The 13020-nt window shown below is 32.3% G+C and overlaps 1 protein-coding gene across 1 annotated transcript; it reads right to left on the reverse strand.

Annotated features, from left to right (window-relative positions):
• Positions 1-7205: 7205 nt before the first annotated feature.
• LOC115711615 (uncharacterized) lies at positions 7206-9003 on the reverse strand. The gene is made up of 3 exons (XM_061112317.1): positions 8713-9003; positions 8414-8635; positions 7206-7772 (listed from the first exon to the last, which is right to left on the reverse strand). Exons 1-3 carry the CDS (start codon positions 9001-9003, stop codon positions 7377-7379), a joined length of 909 nt encoding a protein of 302 aa, XP_060968300.1. The 3' UTR covers positions 7206-7376.
• Between the last annotated feature and the right edge of the window lie 4017 nt (positions 9004-13020).

Genomic DNA, 13020 nt, shown 5'->3' on the forward strand with positions numbered 1-13020 from the left:
TTGTAATACAATTCATATATAATTTAACATTAATGTAAATACAAGTAAATCATTCCATACCTCTTCAATCAAAATCAATTCCCTAGGCCAAGTAACCAATTTGTTACATGCATCATAAACATAGCATATTGCACCTCTTGGATATGGGATTTCAGCTTCCCCTTGAATAACTTGTGTGATTTGAACCCGTGCATAATCATTTGTAATTATGTCACCATGATATGAAAAGTAACCAACCGCCTCAATTATGACACCCTCAGCCACAACATTGTCAATGTTATCCGAACATAATTTTACACTTTGACTTACATCCTCATAGTCCATTGGTTATTGGTGTTCATAGTTGCCACTCGGTTCTTGGTGTTCATAGTTGCCACTCGGTTCTTGGTCTTCATTTTCCAAGGGTTGTTCTTGTTCTTCATAGATGTCGGTCGGTTCTTGGTCTTCATTTGCCAAGGGTTGTTCTTGTTCTTCATAGATGTCGGTCGGTTCTTGGTCTTCATGTCGCTGTTCATTTCTATATTCATTGTCTAAGGCTTGAAGCTCTTCTGTTTGTGCATTTTTTTTCTGCTTTTAGCCTTTCAATTTCAGCTTTTAATCTTTTGATTTCAGCGACATGTTCACTATCGACATTGACCTCAACTCTTTTCTTTCTTTGAGTTCTACCAAACACGGTAGAAATCTTGGCAAATGACCTGCAACATAATGTACCAACTTAGTTAGACTCTAAAATATATATAAAAAAAAAGAAGAAGTAATATGACTCAATTAAAGAAACATCATACCCAGCAGCTCTAACACGACCTGGGTGCTCAGGTGTGCCTAAAGCTTGCGTTAAGATATCATTCCGACCCTTAGCTTCGATTTCACCAATACTAACTTTCTCTTTTAATTCATTCTATGAAACAAACCAATGACAAAGTTAGTAACAAAAATAAATGTTATTGTTTTTTCTTACCATAATTGACATACTTACTATTTTCTGCTCAATTTCCTTGTCATATTCTGCGATCAAAATATTGTTCTTTGTCCGTGCTCTCATCCAGAGTTGGTATCTCTCAACATTGTCAACACCGAGTTCTTTTTTCAATATATAAAAACTAGATTAAATTCTATTGGCGTGATTAAAATTTAACATTGTAAAAGAAGTGATACAAGCTACTTACCAAATCTTGTTCGACGTTGGGCATGCCTCTACGAGATGAACGATGATGAGATAGATTCATCCTGGCTCTAGCGACTTGCGCTTCACTCAAAGCCTACACAATATAATCAAAATTAGAAACAATTTCATAAAATAAACTATCAACAAAGATTACTAAGTGGAATTGTACCAGAAATTCAGGGGTAAGACGAGTTAGAACAAATTCATTCCAGTCTTTATTGTTAACTATGTCATCATGCAATGAATTCAATTTCTTCATTTCTAATTCTTTCCCACACAATTGATTAAAGAATATGCAAACCTTTGTCAAAGTTTGTCGAACTTTTTTAGGTAAGACTGATCGAATGGCAATTGGAAGTAATTGTTGCATTAACGTGTGACAATCATGCGATTTCATACCCATTAATTTTAATTCTTCCATACACACTAAGTTTCGAACGTTAGATGAATACCCATCAGGCACTTTCATCTTTGCAAATGAGTTGCATACGGCTTGTTTCTCTTCTTTAGACAATGTGAAAGCTGCAGGAGGTAAATATGTACGTTTGCCTTTATCCACAAAAGCAACCGTGTCTTATACCCAACTCAACAAGGTCTAAACGACTAGACAAACCATCTTTACTTTTACCAGGGATGTCAAGTAACGTACCGACAATGCTTTCACACACATTCTTTTCTATGTGCATGACATCCAAACAATGTCTAACAAGTAAATCTTTCCAGTATGGAAGACGGAAGAAAATCGATTTTCTTTGAAAACATCCATTGGGGTTTCTCTTTTTCTTGCCCTTTCCATACTTGAAATCTATTTTCTCAACTTCTTCAAGAATTTGTCGCCCTGAAAGTGGCAAAGGTGCAACTTCTCGTTCTACAGTACCGTCAAATGCTTGTTTTTTATTTCTGTCAGGGTGACTTAGGGGCAAATATCGTCTATGGCCCATGTAACACATTTTGCGTCCATTTGACAACCGACGAGCTCGTGTATTGGTACAACAAATAGGACAACCTTCATAGCCTTTTGTGCTCAACCCTGATAGATTACTATACGCAGGGAAATCACTAATACCCACAACAAGACAAATTTCTTCAACTTAAAAACTTCTTTCTTAAAACCATCGTATGCATCAACACCATCTTCGTACAACTCTTTCAAGTCATCAACTAATGGTGCCAAATAAACATCGATATCATGTCCCGGCTGTTTAGGCCCTGAAATCATTAGCGATAACATCGTAAATTTCCTTTTCATCACCAACCAAGGAGGAAGGTTGTACATAACAAGAAACACAGGCCATGAACTATGTCGGCTGCTAAGAGATCTATGTGGATTTACTCCATCGGCTGATAGACCAAGCCGTAGATGTCTTGGTTCAGCTGTGAAGTCTGGATTCAAATAATTTACTTTTTTCCAAGCCTGTGAATCAGCAGGATGTCGGAGTTTACCGTCTTTCACTCGCCTTTTCTCGTGCCATAATAAGTTTTCGGCGGCTTCGCACTTCGATAGAACCGCTTCGCCGGAATTAAAGGCATGTACCACAAGACTTTCTCTGGAATAAGTTTTCGGATCTCCTTACTCTTGTTCGGCTTGTACCGTGGCAAACCACATTCCGGACAAGTGTCCATGTGGGCATGCTCTTTACGATATAAAATGCAATCATTTGGACATGCATGAATCTTCTCATACTTCAACCCTATCGAACTTAAAGTTTTCTTCACCTCATATGTCGACTCTGGAAAGCAATTTTCCATCGACAGGATCTCTTTAAAAGCAGATAAAAATTGACTAAAACACTTATCACTTACTCCATTCTCCGCCTTTATGTTATAAAATTTCACCATAGTTGATAGTTGGCGTTTTTCACAACCACTAAATAACGACTTATCTGCATCTCTAACCATGCTATCAAATTTTTCAGGATCATGAATAAACTCTTCTTGAGCATCATCAAGCAATTCTGTAGGATGATCATCACAATCATTACTTTCAAAATGATCATCGACCCCTCGCCTACCTAACGGATATGGGTCTCCCTTCATCGATTCCCCATGCCAATACCATTTAGTATAACTTTTATCGATTCCACGACAAAATACATGATTCTTTAACATGGTAATATTTCCTTTTGATATATTACCACAATCGATACAAGGACAACGAATTTTTTCAGGATCGCTACAATTCTTTAGGGCAAACTCTAAAAAGTTATTAAATCCTTCTACGAATTGTGGGGTTTCTCTCTTCTCTTCCATCCATGACTTATCCATTTTAAAAATAAAAATAAAATTCCTAACAAACAAGATTGAAATAAAAAACTTACAAGTTGCTAGAAAAATCCTAAGCACACTTAGTAATTAAATATTAAAACACATGTTCGTTTAAGAATCCTAAAAAAAATTGGCCATAGTTTCCCCTATTTCTACAACATTTCTCAATTTAATAACTATCTAACAATGCACGCAAGTAAATCAGATAACAAGAAAAATTAATCAAAATAGCATTTAACAATATAATAATTGTCACCCATCCGACCGCAGTACATTTATATCGCAGAATCTACTTCACTATGGATGAATATCTAACATATTCAAACTCCTCTAATAGCTTTAGAATTAGTAAAATAAGGAGTGTAAATATCAGCGAACAGAACCAACCTTGTCTTAGCTCCTGGAAAGCTTTTCAGAAACTTCACCTTTCTCTCATCATCTGTTGTAATTAAATTAAATTAAATTAATCTACTAATAAATATATATATATAATAAGCTAATTGTAATTTTATTAATTTTATTTTATTAGTTTCTCCTGCATCACATTCAAAATGACTATGTTCTTTAAAGTCAAATGTGTTGATTATTTTCTTATTTATGAATGTTGCTGTGATTTGAACTTTTCATTTGTTCAATGAGTGAAATATGTTATGGTACTGCCACCAAACGAACAGAGGATAAATAGAGTTCTCTCTAACTTTTGATGATACATTATTATTAAAAAGCTCATGATTCTTTCTATGGTTGGTTTCTCCTGATTAATTATATGGTCATTTACAAATGATCAAGAAGACTGTTCTTTCAGTCAACTCAACTCATTCAATGACAGGGAGAATAAAACTCAGTACAGCAAAATATGTAGAAAGTAACTTGTAAATGAAACCTTTCATAGCATTTAATTTATTAAAAGCAAAAGCAAAAAAAGAAAACTCTGGAGTGAAAATGAAGCCTGCTATTTCAGGGTCATTTGCAGAGCCAGCTAGTGAAAGGTTTGGGTTCTCTTGCTGTACTAATTCAATTCAACTCTTCATTGGATTGATTGTAAAGTAATTTTTTTATGCCAACAATAAAGAAGATTATGCCAGCTCTTAAAGTTAAACATCAATGGTGGTCAGTTTCTTAGTCAAAGTATTATTTTAATAAAAGTTGTATTAAGTACACATTTAAGCATAGTCTGACTAATTATATTCTCCAAGAGAGACAAGAATTATGATATGCAGATACATTCACAGAAAATATAGCTGTCTTAATTCTTATCTTTATAATATAAATAATATTAAAGAATTATTTTAGCACCTGGAAAACATCATTTGACAGCAAACCATTCCTCCCTGCAGCGGAAAGGATATTCTATGTCTCTGGTGAAGAAGCAGAAATAAAAGCGTTAGAGCTATGTTCACTCTGGGAAACCCATCTCAAGGATCCTAGTTGGCATCCTTTCAAGGTTATGGACAAAGGAGGAAAAACTGAGGTATGCAATATGGTGATAAATTGCAATATTAAGACTTCTTTAGCCTTATTTATATGTTCAAGCATAGTTCATGTGGGAATTTCATATAAACAAATTAATATAGATTTGTGATAATAACAACGAAATTGAATAACTAGTAACTAGTTTAGTTTAAACACTTAACTCCCTATTTAAAGCAAAATTTTGTACTGCTAAGAATTTGTCGCAATTCAATTTTTGTATTATATTGGTTTTAAAATTAATTTTAATCAAATATTTATTAATAAAATATTAAATATTTTTTTAAGAAAATTAACATAAAAATCAATACAACATAAAAATAAAACATAATATTAGATAAAAAAAATTAATCTAAAGTTAAAAAAAAAGAAGATTTTCTCATTTCTCTTTTAATGATAGCTTTTCATAAAACTGGATGTCTTTGATGGAATGTACAGTAAGATGCAATCTCTCTGTGTCTTTGTATGTATGATAGATAATACATATACATCTATCTAAGATTTCTAGCAAATGGGGTTAGTTACCAATGTAATGTTAAGAGTGTACAAACAATCCGTGTTTCTTTTAACCAGAGCACAAATACCATTGCAGTTAATAAAACTGAATTAATATAGAAAGAAATAAAAAGAAAGAGCAAACCTGGGAATGAGTACCTGCTGCTGTTATCTTTCTCACACAGTAACAATTTCCAGCAACAACAATTAATAGAAACAAACAGATGCAAGAGAAGAGTGGAGAAGTAGTGAGCTGTTATTGATTCAATGAAAATAGAGAATATATCTCTTACAGTAGAAAAGAAACAATGAGTATTAACTCTTACAGTGGTAGAGAGCAAGAGCCCTCCAATGTCGATTGGAGTGGATAGAATTCTGGAGTTTGGGCTGGGGTTAATTTTTGGGTTTGGGCGAGGATTTAGACGAGAGGGTTTGGGCGAGAGGGTTTGCGTGAGGGTTTGGGCGAGGGTTTCTGGGTTTGGGCGAGAGGGTTTCTGGGTTGTACGTCTGATATGTCGATCGATCGAGCAGCTGGTTGAAGTTTTGGGATTTTAGGGATGACCTTTTATCCCGGTTATTAGTTAAAAACCGGGATAAAAGGGTTTCACACTAAACCCTTTTATCCCGGTTTTTAACTAATAACCGGGATAAAAGGTTTCCCTAAAAAATTTATCCCCTGTTTGGCAAACTCATAAAAATCGAATCTTGAAATTATTTTTTTGCCTTTAATATTTTTTTTTTAACTTTCTACCAAACATAGCCCTTGTCTAAAAAATATTTGCTGCATATTTGAGGCGCCAAATCTAAAAGTGGGATAAAAAGTCTTTATATATCTTTTATCCCATTTTTTATTTTTGTTAACTAAAAAAGTGGGATAAAAGGTCCCCTTTCTTGTAGTGTTGGTAATTCAAAAATTGTTGTTCTCCAATGAAAATATGAATTTTGTGACTAAAAATTGTTTATGAACATGGACGAATCTAAAAAAAATTGAGACAGGGTAAATATTTATATTATCTAGATACTTTAAAATTTTCGTAAAATTTATAAAATTAGATATAATAAAATGTAAAGTAACTTTTATAAATATTTTACATTTAAGCATTGCTATTAGATATTAGTGGTGTGTAGCACCTCTAGATATGTCGCCTTGCAATTGACTAGCGATACTCCCTAAAAATTATTATATTAAACTATACTCCCGACACTTAATTAGACCAATAGCGATATTGACACATAGGAGAGTGCTAAACACCACTGATACCTTTTAGCATTTCTCTTTACACTTTACATTTTATGCATAGTTGGTAATTGGTTCAAATTTCAACAATAATATTTAATTCATTGTTAAAAGGAGTATTGAATTTGCAACCTCTAAAACTATGAAAAAAAAAAATCAAAACATTAGTTCAAACTTAAACAAATAGTGTATACTATTAAATTAAATTTTAACATGAAAATATAAAGAAAAAGAGAGATATAAGTAATTATTCTTGCTTTTCGGCTAGGAACATACATAAATTAACAAAGTTTGCTTATCTACTACAAAACATAAAACTCATATGTTCAAAACAAGAAATTAAAGAAGTTCGGTTGTTTTCCAGTTCCCTCTATCTTTGAACACCTTTTTTGTAACGATTGCGAAGTCTAACTGCTTTTTTTTCTAATCTATAAACGCTTTTCTTAAAAAAAAAAAACAAAAATTTAAAGAAGTAATTTGCTGAATAAATATATGATCACAAAAATCAACCACATCTCCATTTACCAATTCAATAAAGCAAGTGAAACAGATTCTATTATCACTGTTAAAAGTCACATTACTATATAGCCATTTTAAAGGGGCTATAATTCTCTAAGTCATACAAATATTACAAGTTTACAACACCCAAAATAAAACTTGTTCCAATCATTAATTCTACAAACATAACAATAAGTTTCTAAGAGTTTCTACAAACAAACATACCATAATAATATAATACAAAACCTATATGTCATTAACTGAGGGATCTTCATCATCTTCATCAGAAGAAGAATCACTTGAATCAGGTGAATGGGTTTTTTTTCTTTTTGCTGTATTATCAGGTGAATCAGGTAGTGGTGGTGGAGGAGGAGGAAGTTCAAACTTAAATCCTGGTACAAACTTAGTAAGTTGTTGCATATGTTGATACATAGTTAGAGTGAATGAGTACATGGCTTTAGATCTCTCACGAAGATCTTGATATGACTCACGAGAACCTTTTAAATCTTTTACTAAATCTTTTTGACCTGATAAATCAATAGCTCTTTTTTCACCAATGGCTTCATTACCACCTTTACAAGAAGCACCAGATTCAGCAGTAGATACTAATTGGAATGCTCGTTTGTGACTCGCCATCTCATTCTAATTGAAAGAAAATTGAATAATTTAAAATAAATGTATCATATAATTTTAGACAATAATACGGTAATTATGACATAATTATTCAAAGTTTTGAGTTTGTAAACATGAAAACGTGTTTTTTCTTACGTCATAAGTATCTAATGTTAGTAAAACTGTAATTTTAGTATGATTTCGTAAGTACCGACTCTTGTTTGATTATCATTGAGTTTATGCTACAAAATTTCAGCTATTTATGCCACAAATATATATCCTACACTAATTGACACGATTAAAATATAGTGTAAATACTATTTTGGACTCCGTGTTTTGCAAAAGTTGTCAATTGGACTATCTATTTTGTAAAATGATAAAATAGATTCTGTATTTTCTAAAATTGTACAAATAGGACCTTTAAATTAATTTTTTTTCGAAATAAAACTTAATAATAATATGATCTTATGACAAAACTAGTTACATTTTTTTGTATATTAGAAATTGTCTTAAAGTTTATATTAAAAAAATAAAACTATTGAAAATTGAGTCAAGATCTTGTTTTTATCATTTTAAAAAATATAAGGTCTAAAATAATATTTACACTAAAATAAAATCTCTAATTTCAGTGTTTATAGTAATCCATGTAAATAATTTTATTGAAATCGTACCTTTTGTGGTTGATTAGAATTGAAAAAATGAGTCAAGGGAATCCAATCACCCATCATAACTCCCATGTAAGGTTTTCTATTAGCTTTCTCCAAACCCAACTCGACAACATTTTTCATCCACCATACTTTCATCTCATTTCTCCTATCGTGTAATGCCTTTCTCATAAGTGCTTCGATTTCATCCATAACAATAGGATTATCACGTGGATAAATAAATTTGGTCTACAAAATAATATTTATAATGCATCATTTAAAAGATAATTTAATTTTAAGTAATTCAAATTCAATAAATTACTTACCTCTAATCTATCGAGAATGGATGTAATATCAGTTTGAGGAACATCTTTCCAAAGAAGAATGGATGGAGATATAGTAATTCCAACAGACACATAAAGTGTGTAATAAAACATCTTCTTATGTATCCTTACATATTGAGGAGTAGTCTTATCAAAGGTTATAGTTAACCTTTGTACCTTAAATTTTTTTAATTCAGCTTTAATTGCCTTTTCAATGAAGTCTTCTCTAACTGTCCATGTCCCCTGAAAATCGCTACCACTATCTGAATCACTTGATGAACTCGAAGTAGACATACTACACTCATAAAATACCCAAGTTGGTTAATAAATAAACTTCATTAAGGAATAATAACACATTTATCATCACTATTTGTTACAGTGTGTTAGCTCCTAACACATTCAAAAAGTAAAAATAAAAATAGAAAATGTAGAAAGATAGTAACCAGTTACCCTTAACGAGTTACCTTACCATATTTTTCTTATACTTTTTAAACTTTTTTTTGTTTTAAATACCCCATAAATTCACTTTTCACTTTCAGTATACGTTGCTCTGTTAAAGTTTTTTATCTTCAGAAGTTTATCTTCATTAACATAAGGCAAATGTCCAAACAAAACTTATAGAAATCAATACATACATTTTCCAATAGAGAAATGCTAAAAGGAAACTAGTAGTTGTTAGTTGGCATTTTATTTAATGTGTAATATTATCATGGTGCAACTGACATTTTAGAACACAATCTATCATAATTTCAAAAAAAAAAAAAAATGATATAACCAAATAATATTAATGAACTAAAATTTCCACAACAAAAGATATAATATTGTCTCTATTGTTGCAAATCTAAAAAATGAGTCGAAATGACAAACCCTAAAACTATCACAAATGAACAAAAAAACAAAAAACTCACTTACGTTATTGAAAAGGTGGTACGGAGGAGCTGCGGTGGCGATCGTCGGGGGAGTGGCGGCCGGAGTGAAAAGAGAGATAAGAGATTGAAGGAGATGAGTGTCTCTAGTGAGAGAAAGAGAGGAAATTTCGATGAACAATGAAGGAGGGAAAGGGGAAGAGAGAAGGAGGGCCGCCTGCTCTTTATATATCGTGAAACCTTTAACGGCGACCGGCGGAAATGCGCCGGCAAAAGTTATTAAAAACCCTAATCAAAACGACGTCATTTCAATAAAATAAATTAGTTACTTTTTTTTAAGAAAAATAATTTTGATATGGCTATTTGTTACACCTAGCTACTGATTTGATTAATTTGTCTTATCCCAATAAGCTAAACTTTGTGTTTTAAGATTTTTGACAGGTTCAGTTTATTCCATTGTTTTATTAGTTTTCTTCAAGTGATTTTTTTTTTTTTTTTTCTAGACCATCACAGTAATTGGAATGTCCCAAATCTAAAGCCTATCTTTGTTTTTTGGTTGGCTTCACTGGTTTGATTCCATTAATCAAAAGCTTAAAAAATGTATTGTTTTACTTTACTAAAGGTTAATTACTCTGTTAAAGACATTTCGGTCAAATTTAAATATGGTGTCAAAATAATATCAAAGAGTATAATTTTATCATTGAATTTTTTTTCTTTTCCAACCACAACAATAAAATTTACACTAAAAAATATTTTTTAATTATTAATTTATTAAACTATCTCCCATTATAGTATTTATATAAATATAAAAATTTAATCATAAACATATTATTTTAATATTAAAAATTATAAAAAAAAATTTAGTATAATCTACAGAGTCCCAATATTTTTAGTGTGACACTATAAACTCTCACGTGTATAGGATGAGATTTAGAGTTCCATTGGAGTAGTTTTGTGTTTAAACTTCACTATTTTTAAGATTATAGTGTTCCATTATTGGAGAAATCCTTAGAACATTCCATTTACTACTTTTAACTTTCAATTTTCTACATATTTGTAATTGTAAATTAGAAGACCTCAATAATTAGATTGTTATCACAATTTGATTTTTTGAATTAATGGTGTAAAGTTTTTTTTGGCAAGTTAGGTGACAAAATAATTTTTCCTTTTTATGGTAAGATTGCTTTGCATTAATTTTCGAAATCTTACCTCTTTTATTCGGTTATAAGTTGCCATTTTCCTTGTTTGGAAAGTTGCACTTTCAGCTGAACTTTCCTTTGTTGAAATCTTCTCAAAAGAGAAGAAATTCTCTTTTGGAAAGTTGTCATTTTAAGGGAAACTTTGATTATTGCCTTTTCCTTATTAATTTCGATTGTATCTTGATACAATCAGAATATCTAATCTGTTTTTGGCAGGAATCAAGCTTTGAAAGAAGATCGGACCCGATTTTAGTAAGTTTCCGTTTCAGGCGTATCCGTTCGTCAGCAACCGAATCTGATGTAGCAGATCGTGTTTGTTTTTGGAAAGTTTTTGTACAGCTGCTAATTCGAACTTGTGGTTGCCTCTTTGGTTTCTATGATCTATAAATAGAGCCTAGAGAGCAACCATTCGAATTACCTCTTCCAATATTCATTTTTTGCATTTATCTTTTGTGAGAAGAGAGTGTTTCTTTGTTTTGTGAGAGCCTAGTTGTTCACCTAGGTTCTAGTTGTTCTATTTCTGTTCTTACTCTATCCTAGAGGTTGTGAAGAACTACTTGACTGAACAAGAGATTGGTCTTCGGGAGAAGACTTGATAAAGCCTTACTTCGGGAGGAAGTAAGCACTTGGTCTTCGGGAGAAGACTTGCTAAAGCCTTACTTCGGGAGGAAGTAAGCACTCACACTTCAAAGACGAAGGGAGTTCGGGCTTGAAGGTGTTTCAAGAAGTCAGATTCATAAAGTGGATTACAAAGGATTGCGACAATACTTTAGAGGGAGTCTAAACTTGTTTAAGTCAATTGTCTTTGTAATTTTGATACTTTATTAATTGATTTCATTCTCTGGGCGTGGCCCCGTGGACTAGGAGTGTTCGTGAGAACACTGATACCACGTATAAATCTCTTGTGTCAAGTTATTTATTTTTAACGCAAATATTTTATATTCTCGCCCGTTCGGTTTGCAGTAGCGTAATCACTTTCGCCGCCGCAAACGCTTACGCTTTTATATTTTCTTATACATAACTGACATTTGCAAAAACACGGTTTTTCAATTGGTATCAGAGCGGGACACTAAACTCTTAGTGTGGTCCTATAACGTTTTTGTTAGAATGTCATTTTTTGCAGAAGGAAGTTCTATTTCTAGACCACCATTGCTTAATGACTCTAACTATCCTTACTGGAAAGTTAGAATGAGAGCCTTCATCAAATCTCAAGATGAGAAGGCGTGGAGAATGGTTCTATCAGGTTGGTCTCCTCCAGTTGAGACATTCTTCAGGTAATACTATTATAAAATCTGAACTGGAATGGTCTATTGAAGATGATAAACTATCTGCCTACAATAGCAAAGCCTTGCATGCTATCTTTAATGGTGTAGGTGAGGGTTACATTAAACTTATATCATCTTGTGTTTCTGCTAAGGAAGCTTGGGAGATTCTTCAAACTCAGTTTGAAGGAACTTCTGATGTGAAAAGATCTAGATTTATCATGCTTCAAACTAAATTTGATGAACTTAGAATGTCTGATAATGAAACTTTAACTGAATTCTATGAAAAATTATCTGACATTGCTAATGAATATTTTGCTCTTGGAGAAAAGCTTGATGACTCTGTTCTTGTGAGGAAAATTGTTAGAGTTCTTCCTGAAAGGTTTGATACGAAACTTTTGGCAATGGAGGAAGCTAAAGATTTTAGCACTATGAAAGTGGAAGAATTGATGGGTTCCTTACGTACTTTTGAATTAAATCAACAGATTAAACAAAAGGACAAACCCAAATCCATTGTTGATAAAGGTAAAAGTATTGCTTTGAAAGTTGCTGATAATGAAAATTCTGATAGTGAATGTGATGATGAGATTGCTTTGTTAACTAAGAATTTTCAGAAATATATGAAAAAGATGGGAAATAAAAAGAATGTTTCGAAAGGTTCAAAAGGTAATACTTTCATTAAACCTTCTGTCTCTAACAAAAAGGGAATTCAGTGCAGGGAATGTGAAGGTTTTGGGCATATTCAATCTGAGTGTGCAAACACTTTGAAAAAGAATAAGAAAAGTTTCAATGTCACTTGGAGTGATGATGAAACCGAAAGTGATGAAGATATTACTGAAAATGTTGCCCTAACCTCTGTTATGTCTAATGTGTTGTGTGATTCACAGGTGAAAGATAGATTGGTATGTCTGAATAATACCACCAAACAAGAGGAATCAGATTCAGATGAGTCTGAAATCTGTGAAGAATCTCTTGCTGAATCAT

The sequence above is a fragment of the Cannabis sativa genome, chromosome 3, assembly GCF_029168945.1.
Source record: "Cannabis sativa cultivar Pink pepper isolate KNU-18-1 chromosome 3, ASM2916894v1, whole genome shotgun sequence".
NCBI classification, from domain to species: Eukaryota; Viridiplantae; Streptophyta; class Magnoliopsida; order Rosales; family Cannabaceae; genus Cannabis; species Cannabis sativa.

Bases quoted from the DNA above. Each gene is read 5' to 3' on its own strand.
- LOC115711615 (XM_061112317.1), bottom strand. From the start codon at position 9,003: ATGTCTACTTCGAGTTCATCAAGTGATTCAGATAGTGGTAGCGATTTT. The intron at 8,636-8,712 runs GTAAGTAATTTA...ATTATTTTGTAG, and splicing joins CCATTCTCGATAGATTAGAG to ACCAAATTTATTTATCCACG. The intron at 7,773-8,413 runs GTACGATTTCAA...TCTTTCAATTAG, and splicing joins ATTCTAATCAACCACAAAAG to AATGAGATGGCGAGTCACAA.